The sequence below is a fragment of the Neoarthrinium moseri genome (assembly GCF_022829205.1).
Source record: "Neoarthrinium moseri strain CBS 164.80 chromosome Unknown scaffold2_Wmoseri_CBS_16480, whole genome shotgun sequence".
Taxonomy (NCBI): Eukaryota; Fungi; Ascomycota; class Sordariomycetes; order Amphisphaeriales; family Apiosporaceae; genus Neoarthrinium; species Neoarthrinium moseri.
The window spans coordinates 1762657-1783863 of NW_026055116.1; the positions used below are offsets into that span (position 1 = coordinate 1762657).

General features: G+C 55.8%; 4 protein-coding genes across 4 annotated transcripts; 1 reads left to right on the top strand and 3 right to left on the bottom strand.

The window, feature by feature from the left end:
• Positions 1-77: 77 nt before the first annotated feature.
• JN550_001299 (uncharacterized protein) lies at positions 78-3886 on the bottom strand (the record flags this gene model as incomplete). Its single annotated transcript, XM_049311539.1, has 6 exons — positions 78-224; positions 280-413; positions 467-2212; positions 2269-3561; positions 3693-3723; positions 3821-3886. The coding sequence occupies 6 exons, from the start codon at positions 3884-3886 to the stop codon at positions 78-80; spliced, it is 3417 nt and encodes a 1138-aa protein (XP_049177205.1).
• A 5917-nt stretch (positions 3887-9803) lies between these two features.
• Positions 9804-13297, bottom strand: JN550_001300 (uncharacterized protein; the record flags this gene model as incomplete). Its single annotated transcript, XM_049311550.1, has 4 exons — positions 9804-11622; positions 11676-12581; positions 12640-12758; positions 12833-13297. The coding sequence occupies 4 exons, from the start codon at positions 13295-13297 to the stop codon at positions 9804-9806; spliced, it is 3309 nt and encodes a 1102-aa protein (XP_049177206.1).
• A 1391-nt stretch (positions 13298-14688) lies between these two features.
• Positions 14689-15594, top strand: JN550_001301 (uncharacterized protein; the record flags this gene model as incomplete). Its single annotated transcript, XM_049311561.1, has 1 exon — positions 14689-15594. One exon carries the CDS (start codon positions 14689-14691, stop codon positions 15592-15594), a length of 906 nt encoding a protein of 301 aa, XP_049177207.1.
• A 1201-nt stretch (positions 15595-16795) lies between these two features.
• On the bottom strand, positions 16796-19682 carry JN550_001302 (uncharacterized protein; the record flags this gene model as incomplete). The annotated part of the gene is made up of 5 exons (XM_049311572.1): positions 16796-16813; positions 16873-18651; positions 18716-19402; positions 19464-19626; positions 19675-19682. The coding sequence occupies 5 exons, from the start codon at positions 19680-19682 to the stop codon at positions 16796-16798; spliced, it is 2655 nt and encodes an 884-aa protein (XP_049177208.1).
• Between the last annotated feature and the right edge of the window lie 1525 nt (positions 19683-21207).

Here is a 21207-nt window from a genome sequence, read left to right on the forward strand (position 1 = left end):
TACATTGAGTGAGTGAGTGTGTGGTTGGTTGTTTGGTTGGGCGGTTTGCCCTTCAAGGCGATTGATTGACTGTCTTTTTAATCTTCAGAGAAGATCATCTGGCTGTTCTCAATGATGTACTGCACGGCTGTGTTCTTTGCGTGCATGTCTGTCATCTCTCGTTCAATGGTGCGATCCCTCATTATAGTGGGTGCAAACACAACAGCCAAATTCTTTGGCGACATCTACAATGCATTAGCAAAACTATGTCACTGCCAGGAGGTAATGCGAGCTACATACCAGGTTCTCCGGCTCGCGCTGGGCTACCCGGACGAGATGGAACATGAGGAACTCGAGGCAGTCCCGATGTTTCTGTGGTAGAAGATTGAAGGTCTTCCTCAGATGATCGCACTTCTCGTCGTCATCCGTGAGAGCTGCGGATAACGTTAGCAGGACTGCCATCTCGGTTGCGAGGTAAATAACTTACTGTTGGTCTCCAGGATACGGTCGTAGACGTCATATGACAACAGTGGTATGGGAAGTTTCCTGAAGTATTGCTTCAGAACGCTCGTCACAGCCGTGATATCCAGGTCGGGGTCCGAGATGTCAAAGTTTTCGTTCTTGTCAAAGCCCTCCTGGATGGCTTTCACTTGCGAGTTGCCTCCAGTCTTTCGGTAGATGCCCTCCACATCCATACCTCGCAGCTCGACTTCCTCAATGCAGCGAGTGACGACGCACGGGATCTGCCTCTTCTCGTAATCAGCACGCTCCGAGAGATCCGAGCCGAAGAGAACGTTAGCCGCTTCCGCAATGTTGGCATTGGACGTGTTGAAAGTGCCGAGGTTCTTGGGCATGGTCGTTGATTTCTTGAAACCAAAGAAGCCCTGCCGTTCATTGTTGGCAGCAATCTGACGAGCCTGGGCGGTCTGCGGGCCCTGAGACACCGGTGATTCCACCGGAGTGTGGGTCATGTTATAAGGCAGGCCGATGTTCTCACCGGCAAACTGAGGCTCGCGACGCTCAGGTTGCTGCAGGGCGCCAATACCTCTGTTCACTCCCTTGGCAATGTTCTTTGCCATCGCCTTGGAGCCCTTGGTCCAGTTAAATCTCTTTACTTGGCCCTTGCGGATGTTGACGACTGTGGGGCCGGATTCCAGGATGGGTTCTTCCTGATCAGGGATCATGGTGGTACCCGTCTGGATACTCGAGCTATCGAGCTGAACCGAGCTGTTTGAAGTACCCTTGTGCTGGTGGTAGATGCCTAGGCCATTCATCGGCGATCGTTGGTCCGAGTGGCTCTTGAATCTTCCTTGGATCTGGTGAGTGAGGTCGTTGTTCATCTCAGCGAGCTGGGCATTCTTGGACGACAGCGTCTCGAACTCCATGAGCGCCCGGTCACGGTCTGCGATGGCTTGGTTCTTTTCCTCCATCAAGGCATCCCGCTCAGAATGGAGCTGCTCCAGAGCGGCCGTCATCGACTGTTTGAGCTTGTCCAGCTTCTGGACAAACTCCTTGAGGGCCGATTCTTCCAGATCGCGCGGGTCGATGGGCCGCTTCGTGTCCTTGGCCTTTTCCACATAGCCGGCTAGCACCTCGAGCTGGCGAATCATGATTTCGGTTTGAGTGTCAAGAACTGATACCGTTTTCCTCTTTTCCTCCAACCTCTGACTGATAACCTTCAGGTCTTTCTCGTTGGTGAATTGTTTCTCGAGTTCGGCAACTCTTTGCTCAGACGTTCGAAGGCGACGTTTCAAAAGGGCAGGATCGTCACCTGGTGCCAATACTATGGGGCTAGTGATATCGTGCAAATGGCCATTTACGTCTTCCGCAATGGGCGTCTTGGGCCATCGGGGTGATGCGGTGGTCCTTGTTGATTCACTTACGCTTCGCGTATGTCCCACACGAGGAGGGTGACTGCTTTGCTCTGCGCTGTTGGTTCGCCCGTGACGCACCGCGTTGGATACCCGGCGCATAATGTTCGATGAAGATTCATCTGCACCCAGAATGCGAGCCATATCCTCATCCATGCTGAAATCACCACCCGCACTCCACCTAGGAAGCTTGGGCGAAGTCCTGGGCTCATTCGGGTCCGTCGAACTGGTAGATTCCTTCCCGGCCTTGTGAGACGGAGGCGCTGGTGGTGCACGAGGGGCCATGTACGAGTCGCTTAACTTCTGCTCCATCCCTGGGCGTGGTGGCAGCAGAGGGCCCTCTTCAGGCGTAGACTTAGAACCTGCAATAGTCATATTAGTCAGTTGTAAAATGAAACACAAACAACACTAGACGTACCAGGGGCCCCTCTTGACGCAGAGGAAGGCAGTTCTTTCCTAGATATGGGTTTGGACTGGTTCGAGCTGGAACCAAGAGAAGACTCATTCGACCGGGCCTCCTCCTCATCCTTAAACCGTGAGTCCTGCGAGCTTCGGGGAGTCCCAGTCTTGGTGCCTGAACCGAGCATCTGGGGCGAGTCGGTGATCGAGCCGTTGGCATAGCCTTCTTTGTCTTTGCGACCAGATCCCTGGCTTCCCCGAGAGCCAACATCCTGCAGCCCGCCGGATTGAGAAGCACTCCGGGAGTTCAACTTCTTGCTCTTGGGGGCTTCCTGTAGTTTGAAGTCCTCACTAGGGTGCGAGCGGCCGTTGGTAACCTTGTCGTTCGCTTGTGCACTTGTCCTCGCGGACCCAGACTTGTCCCTCTTGGACAGCTTCCGGGTCATCTCCTTGGCAGGGGAACTTTCGTAGTCGGAGGACGTCTGGCGGCTCTTCTCCTGGAAAGCAATGTGCGGGGTGGAGGTTTGCGATTCCTTCCTCCTGTTGTCAGACTCGGCCTTTGGGATACTGAAGTAGTCCTTCTCTTTCCTCCTATTCGGTTCGGGCAACGCCGGGCTCGGATCAAGCGCGACGGGTATGAAGAATCCCTGATCCTCGCCGCTCGTGGTGCTTGCCATATCGTTGCCCGAGAACATGGTCGAGTTGCGGTTATTGCGGTAGCTCGTCGGCGGTAGAGAGAGCCCGGCGTCCTTGTCTCTATGGTCGGAGGGTCTCTCGGGCGACCTGGCTGGTCTGGAGCTGCTTCTTGAGGACGAATCATTCCGCGCGTACGGCGGCCTCGGTCGGGGAGAGAGCTCGGTGGGTGTGTCGGAATCAGGGTCGACCCGGTCGTTGGAGAATGCGCCGTTCGGAATGGCATTGGGAGGGAGCGCGGGCAGACTCTTATCAACTACCATGGGCGAATTCTCCTTCTCGCGCGCCTTGGCCTGGGCGGCTGCTTTTGATTTCTTCCTCCGCCTGGCCATGAGGGACTCGTGGCAGCTCATGCAGAAAATGCCCTGCGAGGTCCGGGCATAGCGCAGGTTCTCGATCTTCCTCTTGCAGTTCCGACAGCGGAAGCAGGTGGCACAGAAGGCCTGGTCCCCAGTAAGGATGGCCAGGTCCTCGATCTTGTTGCCGCAGGCACTGCAGCTGTAGGTGCAGTTGTTGCAGATGAGCGAGCCGTCGCCAAGGAGGAGTAGGTTCGCATCCGAGTCGAGGAGGGTGCCGCAGGTGTTGCAGCGGAAACAGTTGAGATGCCATCGGTTGCCAGCTATACCAGAGTCAGGAGCCTCGAAGTCAAAGCGGAAGGAAGAGAGCGACATGGGCGCCATCCGGAAACACCAGACAACAGCAGGTTGAGGATCGAGGGCATGATGGGTTTGTGAGTGTGATCAGACTTACCGAGTTCGAACGCTTTGCCCTCTTCGAGGATCTGAGTTCAAGCACCGTGACGTTAGCTGACGGGGGGCTTCGTCCAAGGCAGGGCAAGGCAAGGCAAGGTTCATGGTGCCGCCTTTCTCACGACTCACCTCACCACATCCTTTGCAGGGGAAACTATCCTCGGCCTCCATCGGACTCTCCAGATAGTCGTCCATTTTTACGGTTGCAGATGGCTCGAGCCAATCGGGTTTGGACCTGACCAGATCGCGCGCAGAGGTTCGAGGGGCGTCCAGACGGTTTAGACTCGGCGGCTCATCAAGGGGGAGGGACGCAGCGCGAATACAATCGCATGGACACGCACGTCAATTGCCCTGGGCGAAGGCCACGCAGCGTCACGACCCAGCGAGACGGGGGGGACAAGTACGGGTGAAGCTGAAGCTGGGCCGGTAAAGGGGCGAAGAGCTAGTGAGGCCGAAATGCTAATTCGCAAGCCCGCAGCTGGGACGGGTGGAAGTGGGCAATGTGATGTGATGCCAAGTAGGCGAGTGCGAGGCCCGAAGCTGCGTCGTGGACGACTGCCGTCTGGTGGTCGGGTTGGACGTGTCGGTGCACGGCGTGCGTCAAAAAAGTCAAGTCGGCAGCACAAGACCGAGAACCAAGAGTCAAGGACCAGAGCCAAGAGGCAGAGAGAGTAAAGGCAAAGCGTGTGTCGTGCGTCGTGCGGCGCAACGTTTTGGGCCGAGTTAGCGGCGACGTCTGCTGTAGTGTTCGTGTCGTATCGCGTGGGGAGTCCAGTTCAGGCGGGCTGGCCACGTCCGGATGCTCCTCAGGGGGTGCAACTGCTCGGGTCGATGTGCGGTGGTGATGGGCGACGGTGAAGGTGACGAGACAAGACGAGATGCGGCAACGCCTGGACGTCTAGCGCACAGCTCTGTGAACCTCTCTTGTCTGTCTTGTCACGACAAGAGGGAAAAAAAAAACTTACCCCAAAGACCAGTCGTGTTCGTAAGGGGGTCTCGGGAGGAGGGGAACCACTTTCAAGGGGTAGAGGCACTTCAATCCCAAGCCGTAGGCCCATCTAACCCATCCTAACTTTTAACTAGCTAAGGTAAAGTAATCAAGTAGACTTGAGAGAGACTTGTCCAGGTGCAGGTGCAGGTGCAGGTCCATGGATGGGTGAGTGAGGGTGACAGTGTGGCCTCGCGACCGAAACGGTACACGTCCAGCCCAAGTGTCAAGCTACTGTGTACGGCTCCCCTAGCGCCCAAGGTGGGTAACCCCCAGGGGGCCCCTTGGAAAATCATCCAGGGCCACACCAAGCCACCACCGTCCAGTGGTAGGGGAAAGGTCGGGACTGTCAACGGGGGTCCTGCGGGCCCTGCAGCCCTTCGGTTGGGGGTCCTGGGGGAGGGCCTCGAGGCTTGGGGTCATTACTTCTTATTCCCACGCTGCCTGACCCCTGGACGAACTCATCAACGGTCAATATCGAGGTCGTCGAGGTCGCCGTCCGGCTCTCGTTGAGTTCCCTCATTGCTGCGGCAAGCTAGGTAGAGGGGGACACACGTTTCCAAGATGATATGATACAGCCCCGGTTCTGTCACGACAAAGTAGCTCCGTTCTCCGCCTCTAGCTGAGTACTTGGGTACCTCACTCCATACGTCTACAAAAGTCTTGATTGCGCTCTCATTAAAACCCTTATGGCCGTGGGTGCTGACGTGGGCTGCGCAGCAACTGTCTGTGTACGCGTACCTAGATACTGTAGATACCCCGTCGGACGGTCACAAGAGCCAGGTATAGATAGGTACCTCACTATATGTGTCCCATAGTAGAGAGCCTCTTGTGGTGGGATGAGACTTGTCCGTGGCCCTTTTGCATCCACCGATAGCAAACGTGGTTTTTAAACGTAAGTGCTGGAGGCAGAGCTTCTGTCGATTGTTCCCCGCGAGACCTGCTGTTCCATATAGTGTATAGGCAATAGTTAAGTGAATGACCTTTGCTTGAGCTCACGTGCAGCCTTACATATATGGGCACTCAAGACATCCAAGCTGTACGACAAGTCTCAGGGGTCGTTGGCCAAGATCAGTCATGCACAGTCCGATCGTTGTGGTACTGATCTAGCTCAGCTTACTATCACCTACTCCTTGCTCTTGCTGCTAACCCTGCATGCGCTTGGCTCCCATTTCATTCGGTCGGTCCAAGTCGGCCGGTGGCCAGCGTGGCTTCACTTTTCCGGCAAGCGCTGCGGAGAGACACACAGCCAGTACCTGTAATAGGCCAACATGGCTCATATCCCGCATTGACGGTATTAATAGTTCGCAAGATAGAAGGAGTCAGCAGTAACCCATGTCGTCGTTCCGACATTCGCTACCAGAGAAGAGGCGCCTGCCGTCCTGGGAACTTTGCGATATCGAAGATCCTCCTGCTGCGAGCTCTTCACTGCCAAAGAGACCATGCGACCGCCACGGGAGTACCAAGGCAGCCGAGTCCGTACAGGAGAAGTAGAGATCACCTAGTGCCGCGTGTCGAACGCCTTGGTTCGAGCCCAATTGATCGACACGCGACCCGCGCGAGGCGCTTTTAACGCTTTCTCAAACAGCAGCCCAGCTCAACGCAGACAGCCACCAATGATGACCCGCGGCTCTGATGGCCATGCTGGCGCCGCTGATGCTGGTCAACTTAGCAAGCTTAGGAAGAGAAAAGCCCAGCACTTGCTGTGTAGCAGCTTGCTAGGCTAGTCGGTGCCTCGCGGTCGCCGTACAGGCGCAGTGTTCGTTTCTTCCTCTCGTGCCTGACATGGCCCAGTCCAGTACCACCCAAAATTCTCCGAGGCAAGTCTATTTCCGCCTCTGCAAGCCCGGGTGGTACGAGAGCAGGGGCCTGCTATAGTATAATTCGCGACCTCGTTTCAGCTAAAGTGCTCCCCACAGGTGCCAGGGATGGCAGGGGTCCCGGGCTGCTTTGCCCAGCGAAACAGATTGACGGGGTCGCGCCGTCATATCAAGGCACAGTGTGTGTGATATTAGCCTTCGGGCTTACGAGTCGCTGCTAATTGACCAGCACAGTCTCACAGGTTTGCGACGCTCAACCTACTGGCCAACGCTCCCGAGGCGTTGCGCTCGAATTACAATCGGCGTCGAGAACGACCGCCAACCCACATGTTCCTCACCTCAGTGACGTAGCTTCCCCAGAATCGAGATATTGCCTTCCAGAGTATTTCATTTACTTCCCTTACCCTTATTGAACGCATTAAAGTCCGAGAATCCAACGCGCGTTCAGCAATGCGGACCTCGACGCCTTGCAAGGCACAGTTGAGTTAGAGCTAACAGTTGAACCAAAGGATCGATAACCGGCTCTTGCCCACTTTGTATCTGGGTGGGTCAATACTCCAAACCGAGCTCTATAGAAGAGGTGGACTTGTGATTCTTCACCGACAACCGTAGTCAGAGCATAGTGTACCACAACATCCGGACAGGTTTCGAATCAAACCTCCTGCAAGGATGGACGTTCGGTGTCTCGACCTCGATAGTAAGCTTTGTCTCGAGGAAAGAGCTCGCGGGATCTCTCTCAGTTGCCCGTCTATCTAAGGAAGAAGTTCCTATATCAGAGCTTCTCTCACACCATCCCCGGCACAATTCGATACAAAGTTAATTCGGCGTCTCCAGTCCAATTTCCTCTTTCAGCCGCTCAGCTTTCGGTTGTCGAGCATTGATCGCCGTTGACACGACCCAACCAGGACACACCACGCATTGTTTCAGATCCTGATTCCTGTGCGACCCTGGGCTATGCCTCCCTCTGCTTGATTAGAACTCATCTGCAGCTGGGCTTGCAGCGTGGCCTTGTTGCCCCCAGAAAGAGGATGCGTGCTCTGCCTCTTGCGAAGCGCCACCCTCGACCCTACCATCCCTGCAAGCTATTTTGCCCTGTCCCGAAGGAAGGTGGTGCAGACGCGGGCTTCTATTTCTGCTTCTGATATTTCATGACTGCCTCTATTTGAGCTCCTGGTACAGATGAAATTCGTTCGCTTTCTCCTGCCTTCCCAGGGCAACTCGTGAGAGTCCCAGATGTCCCGCCGTAGTCCACATAGAGTTGCTCTGGCCAAGGTTGCGCTGATGTTCAAAACAAAGGCGCGTCACCGGATCTCGCGGCATGGCAGCATCAACCTTTGCACATCCGACATCCCATCTTTGTCGTGATCTTGGAATATTTGCGCACAGCCCTCAGGACGTACCCAGCTCTTTGGAAGGTTTATTGAGCTGGAGGGGAACCAGACTCTAACCCCTGCCCGGCGATTTCGCGTCAGAAGATTTCCCACTCTGATCATTATTGGTATCCATAGCCGTGGTATGCTGCAAGATCCATTTGATCAGATCGCCTCCCGCACAGACGGACGGAGCCCTGCGTCGCTTTAAGCTCGCAGACTCCGAGCAAGCGAGAAATGCAACTCTATAACCAGGGACATATAGAATGTGTCTCGAGATCTGCTTCTGTCCTTGCGCCTCGCGTGCACAATCTCACCAGCGTCTCTAACCTGCAAGCTCCTTTTGGGGGGCCCATTGAAATGTTTCAGAGTATTTACAGAAAATGAGCACTGATGTTCTCTTCATCTGCCGGAACAAGCAATCTTCTCGGACGCGGCAGACGCCAGCCACGCGCCTCCTCAAATGTCCATGAAACGGCCAAGTAGTATACATAGGATGCACGTGGTATCCATTTAGCTATTCGGTAACGTTCGAGCAGGACAACAATAAAAGGTACGACCCCAAATTCGGCACAAGAAGCAACCTCGCTTGCTCGCGACGTAGCACAACATCGAGGCCATTCCATGCCATGCGGCTATCCGGGATCTTGCACCGCGCCATTTGCCTCGCAGGAGTGGCGCTGTACGTCTTTCGACGATGCAGGGCGCGTTCGCGTAGTTATATTTGCGTGGCGGCCTCTGTTTATTGTTGGTGCCTTTTATGACCAGACCGAAAAGCGCTGTGTCTGCGGTGCTTGTCTCGATCCTCTTGGCATGGCCTATACTCAATGATATTGTCAAAGTTCTTCTAGGTTCTTCCTGCCCAGAAGATGGCCACCCCGTGAAATGATCTCGCTACACATAGTATCGCTCTATCTAAGCAGTCCGTGTATAAACTGTATGTTTCCCCTGCGCCGCGCGGGGTCACATGAAAGCATATAAGTGCAACAACAAGGCCAGGGGCCCTTGCTCAAGCCTGTCGGCCAAAACGGCCACAGAAGCACAGTGTAGTTACTATCCTGGAATTGCAGAAGTAGGGACGAGTTTTGAGCCTCATCGCTTCGACGCCGGTCGATCCCCCGGGCGTGGTTTCCAATTCTGGCAAGTCGCTATAACGTCGTCTCTGGCGAGTTCTCTCGGCCGAGTATAGTGCCCGTGGTAACATGCATGAAACGCGCAGACCGTACGGAACCGACAGTTCTAGTGATTAGTGCGCCGCTTTGACGGGGCCTTGTACGCAACGGGGAATATTCAGCCGAGGACTATACCATAGTACCCGTATCTTGAACTATTGCCCACGATCGCCTCCGGCGCTGCTGCATTCAGGCTAGCCGCTGATGCAGTACCGAAAACCATTATAGTTCGGAACGCATCACGGCTGTCGCGATTACATAGTATGTTCACGGGGATGGCGCCTGGATACTAGGTACTGGCACACTAGTTTGCAAAGCCACGTACGAGGAGCACACATCCCATCCATTCTTAGGCATAGTCAGAAAAGTAGAGCCGGATGTGATTACAACAGTGCATATGCTAAAACGGGATCTACCCTTTTCCCTCTTCGCCGGTGCCCTTCCAAACCAGACAACCAATGTCAACCAGACTCCTTCAAGTGCAAAAACACCCGCTATGATATACAGGAACAACCCGGGTTTTTATAAGGCTACTGCCGTGTCCTTGCAACTCCAGGCTTTGTCACCCCTGTAAACGCCAACCGTGGAAATGACTTTGGGCTCCCTTTATATGTGACAGTCCGACCCCCTACGAAGCACTCCCACCTGTCCTCTTTCGAGGAAGTTGGTTACTTTCTCGGCTACAGACAAAGCAGCATGCGACAGGAGTCCAAGCAGTAGGGCCAGCAGCTCAAACAGCGCAAATCGAGCCCAGCCCCTCAACTAATGTAGTGCGCCGCCCTCACGCTGACGCTTGACAATATAGTACGTGATCAGGCTCTTGGGGTCGTCTTTGACGCTTTGCATCCTGTCCCAGAATTGTTGCTCGCCAACTTTGGCGTGAAGTTCCACGCAGAGGTGCACGGCATCCATACGCACACCGCTCTCCTTGCTCTCCAGGCATCTCAACGCGAGGCTCGAAAGACCGTCTAGTTCGGAGTCATTGGGTGAAAACTCTGGTCTGCTCTCGATCAGTTGCTTCAAGATGTGCAAACCCATGCTCAGACTTCGGCCACTGCGCGCGTCAGTCTTCTCAAGTAGGGGCCCCAGACGACGGGTCATGGAGACAGCGATGGTAGGTGGGTCACCGATCTTGACAAGTTCCTGGGCTAGAAGCTCTAGGCCGCTGACAATGTGTGTACGTGCATCGTAGCCCGCGCGCGAAGCTAGGAGGGCATCAAGACCAGGTGACACGTGGGGTTGAAAGCTGTCGCGAGACTTCTTGAGGAGAAGCTTGATGGTCGAAAGAACCTGCGTTTTGACATCCTGGACCTTTTCGGGAGCTATGCTCTCCAGAGGTGATTCGAGATACTCGAAAAGCCCATTGAGCAAGGCGTCGAATTTGTCATCGCTGAGCATCGCCCTTTCGTCTCTCAGTAACGACTGTAGTTTCCGGAAACCATGAACGTCCAGGCTCTGAGCCTTGACACGCTTGATACCACTATCGAGCAGGCGGTTTTGAGTGGTCTTTTCGGGTGTTGAAATGGCCGTCGGAGACGCGGCAGGCTCACCCTGCGCAAGAGAAAGCTTGGCGGCATCCTCGTTGACTGGCTTGTCTTCGAGAACAGGACGCACAGGACTGTCGTTGACAGCTGGGCGGGGTGTCGTTTGGTCTTCTGTGAAGGGATCCTCGTAGACCTTGAGGGTCTTTGAAGGGCTCTGTACAGGCGTCTGAGAAGGAGTCTGCGTAGGAGTCCGAGAGGGTGTCCGTATCCCTGCTTCGCCCACGTTCTCAACTGATTCCCTGGGCTCCTCTGGGGCATCTTCCACTATGGCAGGGACATCTGGTGCCGATTCCGAACCTTCTGTTAAACTTGCGATGCTCGGGACAACCAGTGTCAAGTCTTCGTTTTCGTTTGCGTTCGAAAGGCTGCTTGAAAGTAAACCATTGACTGCAGGCTGGGCCTTGGGCTTTGCAGGACTGCTCTTAGGAGACGCAACAGCGGCAGGCGCAGTCTTGGCAATGGGCTTCGACGGGGAGTGAACACTTGATTCGCTATGGGTAGGTTGATGTCCTGGCCGAGGTCTCGGCGCTGTCCTTCTAGGCGAGCCCGAGATGGTTTTGGGCGTGATAGTTTTAGACTTGACGTCAGGTGGGCTGGACCGAATGTCGTGATTCCGCCCAGAGTAGGGCCCGGCAGTAGCAGGCCGAGGTGCCATCTCTGGCCGTCGCCTTGCAGGCCTCATGGGCGCTGCGGAAATACCACCAGGAGCCTTGCTCGACGTCTCTGCTCTCGCTCTAGTTCCAGGAGCGGTGGCTGAAGAAGAGGCTGACATGCTCGACACATTTGAGGTCGTTCGGACGGGTGATACTGCGGCCATTGCAGATCCCGGACGCGGTGGCAGATTTTTGGCAGCCAAAGCCCTCTTCTGAGCCATCATGGTTTCCCTCAGCGAAGTCTTGGAGCTGGCGCCCATGGTGCTCTTGGAAAGGCCCATTCCAGGGCGTGGCAGGGGGTCAGTCTTGGCCGATGGCTTGTCCGGGTTGTTGGGATCCTTGAGGAGTAGCTTCTGAGCCGTCATCTCAAGGCCGTCCATGATTCTGTGTGGGATTGTTAGTAGAGCGATTTGAACCGACCTGTCCGGGTCACTTACGCTACAGCCCTGGTCGGCCACACGGCCGAGAAGGCCCAGTACGTTGCTCGCATTTGCTCCCTGACACCAGGGTTCGCGTCTCCCAGGCCTTTCTTAAGACATTTCTCCATCAATTCAAGCCCACCGCCATGCTCGAGATGGTTTTTGTGGTGCGCTTCTTTCTTGATCAAGGTCCTCAGCCAACCAGTGACATACATTCGTGGCTGCACGTTCTTGTCCTGACAGGCTCCCCACATGTGTTGCATGATCCTAGCAGTGTATGTGGTTCGGCCTATAATGGTATCAACGGTGGTGTTGGCCAGCTGTGAGGCGATCTTCTTGGTGGCAGCGGCTAGTTTGATGAACGTCTGCATGAACAGTTCGACCATGGGATCCATTCCCGGGCCGAAAGTGTTCGCAATGTCCTGGACCAGGACACACCCTTCCTTTGACAGACTTGTTCTCAGTGACGTGACGGCCTTTATAATCCCGTCCAGTAGATTCTTGCAACCCACGAGAAAGGCGTCGGGAAAGTCAGACGCGTTGCCGGCTAGAAGCCTGCGCAGTTTCGTGACACTTTCTTCGCGCTTCAGCCAGTTCTGTTCCGTCTCGCGGCCTTCGAACCAGCCGTGCATCTCTCTGAATATGTCGTCCAGCTCGCGCTGCGTGTTGACGTAACTCGGTTCGACGGAGTCGGCCTTGGCCTCGGCAGTCATCGGTGTGATCGGCCTCTCGCTGGCAAGCGATGACATGCTTGCGGCGAGGTTTGGTCGTACCAAAGGCGCAGAGTCGGGCCGTGTGTCTGCTTCTATTCTCGAGGCGGGTGTCGGTGCCAGTTCCTTCACAATGGCAGCCTCGATTGCTGGGCGGACCTTGAAGTTCTTGAGCTGTTTCTTTAGATCCGACTTGGCGGCGTTTGGTGCTCCCCTGATATTACGGGTCAGCTCTGTCTTGACAGCTATGTGAGCGCAGGTCAGAAACATACCGGAACAGTTCGATGACAGTGGCCCTGGCGGCATCGCGTACCATGCCGTCTGCGTCCTCCAAGAGCTCCATGAGGGTCGGGACGTAGCCCCTGAACTGTAATCCGTGTTCCTGGTGCATCTGTCACGTTGTATGTTAGCCCGCGGATTCCAGCGCAGTCAGCTTTGGGAAGCCCAGTCTCGGGGGCGGCGTACCTGTAATAACCACTGCATGCCCGACTCCTTGGCTCTGGGGTTCTTGCCGACCATGGCAAAGTTGCGCACGTATCGCTCGGCCTCGGCGGGTATGGCTCCGTACATGGTTGACATGGCCTGCACGGCGAGGGCCCTCAGCTTGTCCCTCTGGTCGCCCATCTTCTCGACAATCAAGGGCATGGTGCTCTTGGCCTCGCGGGAGAGGAACTTTGGCTCCTGGCGCGACAGGCGCGTGAGCAGGTGGTTGAGCGCGGTGAAGCCGGCGTTGACGAGGGCCGAGTGCTGGGAGGACGAGGCCAGGCGCAAGGCGTCGAAGAGCGGCGCGACGCAGGTGTCGGGCACATTGTGCTGCTTGATGGCCGACTTGGCGGCGGTGACGACCTGGACTTTGGAGTCGACGGCGACATCCTTGCGCAGGATCGTCAGCACGTCGGCGACCTGCTCGTCTGTGAGTCTCTCCGCCATGTCCGGCGCTCTCACGGCGTTGGTAGGGGGGTTATGGGGGAGCGCTTTGGTCTTCTGTGCGTGTGCGTGTGCGTCTGCGTGTGTATATGTGTTTTCTAGTGAGAATGCTCTTGTCAGCCGGAATGTGTCGCATCGAGCTCGCGGCGAGCTGCCGAAGAGGGCGAGGTATGTTGTCACTTGGCTTCCCCCTTTCGCGCGGCGGCGGGAGGGAGAGAGGGAAGCGATGCGACGTACCGTACTAGTCCGGCTGGCTGGCGTACTGTTATTGCCAATCGCAACTCGTGTCCGGTGAATCTACAGCCCGATGCGATGTTGGAAGCATGGAGGCAAGGCTGGCGCGCAGATTGGCGAGCAAGAGATGCAGAGTCGCGGTCCTGTGGCGGTGGCGGTTGCGGTTGTGGTTGCGGTTGCGCTGTGATAATCTGATACAGAAACAGAGAAAAGGGCTGGCCCAAAGAAAACAAATCATCACACTCCCGCGGCTTCCCGTCTTGTTGTCACCCCACCCCGCCCAGGAAGCTCTGGTCGCCCCCGGAGCAACCAGAAAACCAGCTGCAGTTCCAGAGCGGATCCCGACCTGCATACAAATGCCACCAGTCCCTATTACACACAGGGGTCTCACAGCCCGATACCTGTCTATTGAGCCGTTACCGTGTTTGATCTCATGCCCAATGTACTATGGTAGGCACGCATTTCCGGGTCCCTGGATCATCGCGAACGACTGCGCAAAGGACGCGGGACAATTAAACCCTTCCCCAATAGATCGCCCACCAAGAGGGGCTGCCTGCAATAGTCCCCTTCCCAAGACATGTTAAAACACGGAAGCACTGGACTCACTGCGTGCCATGCGACCCCGGTAGCGGCGGCGACGGCGGCGGCGGCGGCTGGTCCCTTGTTGCTGGAAGCCTGTTTGAGCAGCGGACAATATCCATCCATGGCGGCATGTATTCCGTAGTTGAAATACGTGGCGTGGGGCGTTTTCAGGGCCCGCTTACCAGTTACTGTAGGCAGGCGTAGGCATCATCAATACCTAAACCTTGGAAGTCTCCATAGTAGGGGAGTAACCACATACATAGATCTGAGCATCCTCAGAGGGAACGAACGACTCCAGCGTGCTGACTATATAATACTGATTTCGCTCTTCCCAAATGCCTTCCGCATGTGTTGCGCGAACATTTGCATAGGCTACAGAACCAACTCTCGTTTAGTTTCTTCAACAGATGACCCAAGCCACCGCCGCCATATTGGTCGATTGACTTAGTTCATGCCACCTTTCGTGCACAACCAGCATCCCACAATTCTATAGACCTTTCGTTTCTTGCAGTTGTATAACAGACGATTGTCAGCACTTCCATCCGGAGTATTCTGACACCCAGCCCAAATCATTGTATATGCCTCCTCCGCCCTTGACATCGCGCGTGCCCCGGCCCGAGGACCTCTTCATGCCCGTCAAGTCCTACCAGGTCGAGGCGCCGTCCTCGACCTCGACCTCGTCCGCGGCGCCCACGCCCTCGCCGCTGCCCATCCGCCTGGCGCCGGAGACCTCGGGGCCGCAGACGGCCGCCGCCGCCGACAGCAAGCCCGGGGTCTTCCCGGTGCCGAAGCTGCGCCTGGAGATCCGGGACCTGAACCACGCCGGCGCCGGCATCTTTCTGCACGCCATCAACGCGGCCTCGGTCTTCGCCGCCTGCGTGCAGGACGTGCTGCAGAAGCTCTACGTGTCGCCGGCCCACCCGCACCTGCGGAGCCCGCCGACGCGGTCCGTGACGCTGATCCTCCGGGACATGGGCGGCGTCGCCTACACCACGGGGACGGACCTGGACGACGACCACAAGGAGATCCACCTCAGCCTGCGGTACGTCGCTGGCCTCCCCAAGGAGCGCCACACCCACGAGATCACCGGCGTGCTCACCCACGAGCTGGTGCACTGCTACCAGTGGACCGGCCAGGGCCAGGCCCCCGGCGGGCTGATCGAGGGCATCGCCGACTGGGTGCGGCTGAGGTGCGAGCTGGCGCCGCCCCACTGGAAGCGGGAGACCGGCGGCCGCTGGGATGGGGGCTACCAGCACACGGCCTACTTCCTCGCCTATCTGGAGGGTCGGTTCGGGGAGGACACGGTGCGCAGGGTGAACGAGAGCCTCCGGACGACCAAGTACGAGGAGAAGAGGTTCTGGACGGAACTCCTGGGCCGCCCCGTGGAGCAGCTGTGGGAAGACTACCGCGAGAAGATGAAGGAGGACGGCGTGCAGGTCGACGTCAAGACGGAGGGCCAGGTCGACGAGGCTACGCAGACCTAGGCGGGTGCGAGGTGCATCGGACCTGCGAGCGAGAAAGCTGAGGGTGATTACGGGGGCGATTATTGCTATTATGCCGTCAACGAAGACAATGGACAACAGAACATCTGCATTCAAGACGCTGTCGGCGAAGACAAAACCGACGACGTGCGAGTGAATAGGCACAACGCTTTCAGCGAATACGACGGGACCGATGATGATATTCTGCATGGCCAAGAGTCGCTCAGCCGCTACTTGAAGTGCTTCGTACATCAGCTAATCCTTGTGCCCTTCCACATAAGACTGAGACTTCTGTACAACGAGGCGAACGACGCCGCTCTGTACGTCACATCTCTGCTCCTTTTCCTACAGTGGTGGCCGAGAGCGGTGCTCAAGTACTTGTTTCGAAGCCGGGAGGTGGCGTGGCCGCTAAAGGTCATTCTGTTGCTGGTGGCGCTCGCCATTGCAGAGTATATTGTGCGTATCTTGATCCTGGAAGTACTCGGGATTCCCCCGCGTGCCTACAATGTCTTCCTCTACATGGCTGCTCTGTCGGTCTGGAGTTTCAATATCTACAAGATTGCTCAGATAATCTGTACTCTGGCCGTTGACTTGGTGCTGGATAGGTGTCAAATTGGGTTCCTCGCAGGAAATCTTTTCCCTGCAGTGCTATGGAAGCAATGAATTTGGTACACTGCATGTATAACCTTTAAGTATTTGATGGCATGGGAGGCAGGTTGGGACAGCGGTTCTTTTGAATACCTTCAGGATTAACACGGTAGCGACATTTCGAGGAACTCATGAATATTTCTCGTGACGAGTGGTATTCCAGCGGAAGATCATTCATGATCAACCATACCATCGCGTTGCCGAATAAACCATTTGTACATGCCTTCTGAGCTGTGTAATTTTACTTGGCCAGGATGTTTCACTGTGTTTCATTGTAGCAATTTAAGCATATCACAATGACTGAGGGAGCAAATGAACTTGTCTAGGTGATCAATTCGTCATAACTACAAGGCAAACCAAATGGATGATAGCTACTAAACAGTTCCACGCTGTGCTTTCGTATAGCTTTTCTTTATCCACGGCCGCATCATTTCCTTGTGGCCCAAGCATCGCGTCATTCGTGGCGACTTGGGCCTATATCAATGCGAGGAATCGTCTCATGGCATTCATTAAACATGCCACAAGACAGAAGTCTATCAGCATAGCGGGTAGCTGCTTACAACTTGTCGTAGTACTGCACAGATACGTTAGCTGATTACGTCCAAGGTGTCGCGAAAGAGTAGTTGAACTTACGTTGGAGACATCGGGCACCTCAACCTTGAGACCCTTGCGCTTACGCATCTCCTGGACGATGTGGCCAACCTTCGAAGTACCATCGAGAGGCGAGCCACCGGGCAGGTGCTGCCAGTGGTCGAACACCATCTGGGGGAAGGCCTGGCCGGAGGTGGCCTGTCTGAGATCACCGTTGAAACCGAAGGACTCCATGACGGGCAGGTAAGCCTTGATGGTGAACAGAGGAGTACCGGGGCGCTGCTCCTCGTTGAAGACGTGACCTCTTCTGCGGGTGAGGACACCGTAGACACCACCCATGGCCGACTCGGGCACCTGGATCTCGACCAAGAAGACGGGCTCCATAAGGGCGGGCTCGGCAAGCAGGGTAGAGGCGTACAGGACACGGCGGGCAGTGGGGATGATCTGACCACCACCACGGTGGATAGCATCAGCGTGCAGGGTAACATCCATGATGTTGAAGCGGACGGCACGCATGGGCTCCTCAGAGACGGGACCCTCACGGGTGGCCCACTGGAAACCGGACACAACGGAATCCTTGATTTCGCTGAGGTACTGGACGGCCTTGGTCTGGTCAACCAGCAAGTTGGCACCGGTGGTGTCGGGACCGAAGCACCAAATCTTTCGGGCATCGGTGACATCCCAGCCGAAGTCGTCAGCCAGGATACGGGCACGAGCCTTGAAATCGTCACGAGGTCCGATCTTGCCATCCTCGATGGTCTTGGCAAGCTCCTCATCCATGGGCTCAGCAATCATGTAAAGACGGTTGTGCTTGTTGGGGGACTTGGACAAGGCAGTGATGCTGGACTTGCCGTTGACGGTCTCACGGTACTGGACAACGGGGTCGGAGATGATGAGGGGAACACCGGCGTGGTCGTTCTCGAGATCGCTCAAGCAGATCTCAAGGTGGAGCTCACCAGCTCCAGCAACAATGTGCTCACCAGACTCGGAGGACAGGGAGGTCAGGACGCAAGGGTCGGACTTGGAAAGACGCTTGAGACCTTCGACCAGCTTGGGCAGATCCTGAGCGTTCTTGACACGAACGGAGCGCTGGACGACGGGGGAGACGGAGAACTTCATGACCTTCAGGTTGTGGGCAGTCTCCAGGGTGGTGAGGGTACCAGACTTGAGCAAGAACTGGTCAATACCGACAAGACCAACAATGTTACCGGCAGGCATATCGTCGATGGGCTCGACCTTGCCACCCATCATCAGGACGGTACGCTGGATAGCCTTGATGAAGAGATCCTCCTTCTTGCCAGGGGTGTAGTTGGGACCCTGGATGCGGACCTTGATACCGGACTTGACGGTACCAGCGAAGACACGACCGAAAGCGTAGAAACGACCCTTGTCGGAGGTCGGCACCATCTTGGAAACGTACAGCATGAGAGGTCCCTTGGCGTCACAGTCGCGGATGGCGATGGCGGCCTCATCATCAGAGGGACCCTCGTACAGCATCTCGGCACGGTACTTCTGGGCGGTGACGGGGGAGGGAAGGTGGAGAATCATCATCTCCAGGAGAGAGTCGGCAGCGGGCAAGAAGGTGCGCATGACGGCCTTCAGGAGCTGCTTGCCCTCCTTCTCACGGTCCTCAGTGGAGAGCTTGAGGTCGAGCTTGCCCAACAGAGCCTCAACCTCGTCCTTCTTGAAGTTCATGACCGAGGAGAAGATCTTGAAGATGGGGTCCAGGATGAACTGGTTGAAAGCACGCTCGAGGGGCTTGCCCTCGTGGCTGCTCTTGGTGGTCCACTTCTTGGTGTGGGGGTTGAAGTAGTTGTCACCCTAGACGTCAGATTAGCTGCTGCTGAGCAAGACCATGTTGTTCTACTAGAGTGAGCGAACTTACCCAGAGACGCTCCATCATCTTGTTACGGTCAACACCGAACTTCTTGGCGTAGCGGACGGCGAACTGGCGGACGGTGAAAGCCCAACCGTGCAGACCGGAACCGAAGGCGACGGTACCCTTATAAGGGTAGACCTGGATGTCACCCAGGGACTTGTCAAGGTAGGTGGAGATGATGACGTTGACGGACTCAATGGTACGCGAGAAGGACTGGTACAAGTCCTCCTTGGAGACCTGGAGCTCGAGAAGAGCACGATCGACCTTGTTGATGATGACAACGGGCTTGATGCGCTCACCGAGAGCCTGTCGGAGCACAGTCTCGGTCTGGACACAGACACCCTCGACGGTGTCGACGACGACAAGGGCACCATCGGTGACACGGAGGGCGGCAGTGACCTCGGACGAGAAATCAACGTGACCGGGCGAGTCAATCAAGTTGATCAAGAAGTCCTTGCCCTCGGTCTTCTGGCCAACGACATCCTTGATATCGTCCTCGGTGGGGAGCTGACCGAAGAGGGAGATGGCAGTAGACTTGATGGTGATACCACGCTCCTGCTCGTCGGCACGAGTGTCGGTGGCACGGGCATCTCCAGCCTTTGCGGTGGAGATGATACCAGCCTTGGCCAGGAGGGAATCGGTCAAAGTCGACTTGCCGTGGTCGACGTGGGCAATAACGGACATGTTACGGACCTGTCCAAGGCAGTTAGCCACCCGTCACAAAGAGCCGCAAGGTCGGGATACGGGTTCTTACATTGCTAGGCTTGTCCATAAGCGTCCGGATCTCGTCAATGGTGAAGCTATCGGCGATGTCAGCGCAAGTGTCTCGAGGCGAGGTCAGGTTAGGTCGGGACGGGGATCGGGCATCGTCGACTCGAGTCGACACCAGGAGCACACCACAAGTGGTCTCCTGCGTGCTGGACGAGGCCCGTCCGGACCGACAGAGGCGTCGGCGGGCGACTTACTTGACCATTTTGGCGGTATTGATAGGATAACCGGCCTATGTGTTGTTTTTCTCTTTCTGTAGCAGATAAGACCCGACTCAAGTGAGGGGTACTGACGACAACCTCTCCTAGGGAAGAGGAAGACGATCAGTCGATGGGCTCTGGAGCACAAGAAGGAAGAAAAGGGAAGATGAGGTGATGACAGTCGCAAGCAACTATTCCCACCAAGCCAGCCTTTTGCTTGTGAGGGAAGAAAGTGTCTCGGGTGGTGCGTCCTGAAAACTTCTCTCGCTCGCTCGTTCCTAAGCAACGAACCCCGCAGCACTTTTGCTTTGGGCTGGGCACCAGTGGCAGTGGCAGAGAGGGGCCAGAGGGGCCAGAGGGGCAGATTGGATGGATCTCGGATTGGCCCAAGGTCCCCACAGCCCAATTTTAGCCAATGGCAGAATGTGCCTGCGGCGAGGGTTCCAGACCTAGAAGGCGAATAAATTCACGGATGACACGCACCTGATACGGAGCGGGGGGGAAGGCCGCAATCAATCTCTCGGGTTCAGCAAAACGGCGCTGTGCATGCAGCTGTGACAAAGGTCAATAGCAGGAGGCAACTGCTAAATGACCAGATTCCGGTTTATTCTTCTTTCTCATCGGGTGTTTTGGTTCTGGTCCTCGGGGTTGTCTGGGCACCTTACTGTTTAACAACCCCTCTTCCTTCGCGGGGAACTCTGGTAAGGTATTTTATTTCTGACCGTATGACTGCAGCGTGAGTGACTGGCCGCAGTTAAAAACGTGTGTCGCCCCACCACCAAGTGACATACGATTGGGTTTTCAAACTACGAGAAACAGCATTCCACAGCAGATCAAGAGCAGTTGACTCCCATGGTCGGCTGTACGAAGTGAAAACAACATGCATTTTGAATACATACTCGACAGTATGTCACTCGATGTATGATGTCACTTCACCGTAGGACTCACATTCATTCACCTTTGGCTTCCCCCCTCCCGCGCATATGGTTTCGATCGAATTTGTGAAAGTGCCCGGCAAAATACGGTGAGTTCCAGAAAAAGCTTGCATGCGGCTTTACCGGATTTAATCTTAGATGCCCCGCCTCGTCGCAACGGGCGGGTGCCAATCGATAGCAACCTTGGAACGAGAGAACGTACTCCGTACCAAGCCAGGCAAGGGTGTGCGATCCGTATACTATTCCAGTGAACTACCTAACTAGGTACTTATGTGTGTGCATACTTTTTGACAGAAGCGCAGGGCTTTATACAAGCCTGTGTTTACTCCCCTTCAGCACAATGCCAACCCGCCCACAATACTCCTCAGGCAGGAGAGTGAGAAGCACCAGGGAGCTGTGAGCTTACAGCTCAGCTCGGCTGAGCTGAGGAGGGGTAGCTGTTACATAGCTGGCGGCGCCTTGTTGGACAAAACCTCATTCCTAAGACAGCTATCTCCCTGGAGCCTGGGACTATAAAGCCAGCCAAGGATCCCTTGGTCTTCATGACTCGCCCAGAAACCGCCATCGCCAGTAGATGTCACCCGTCACGCTCACC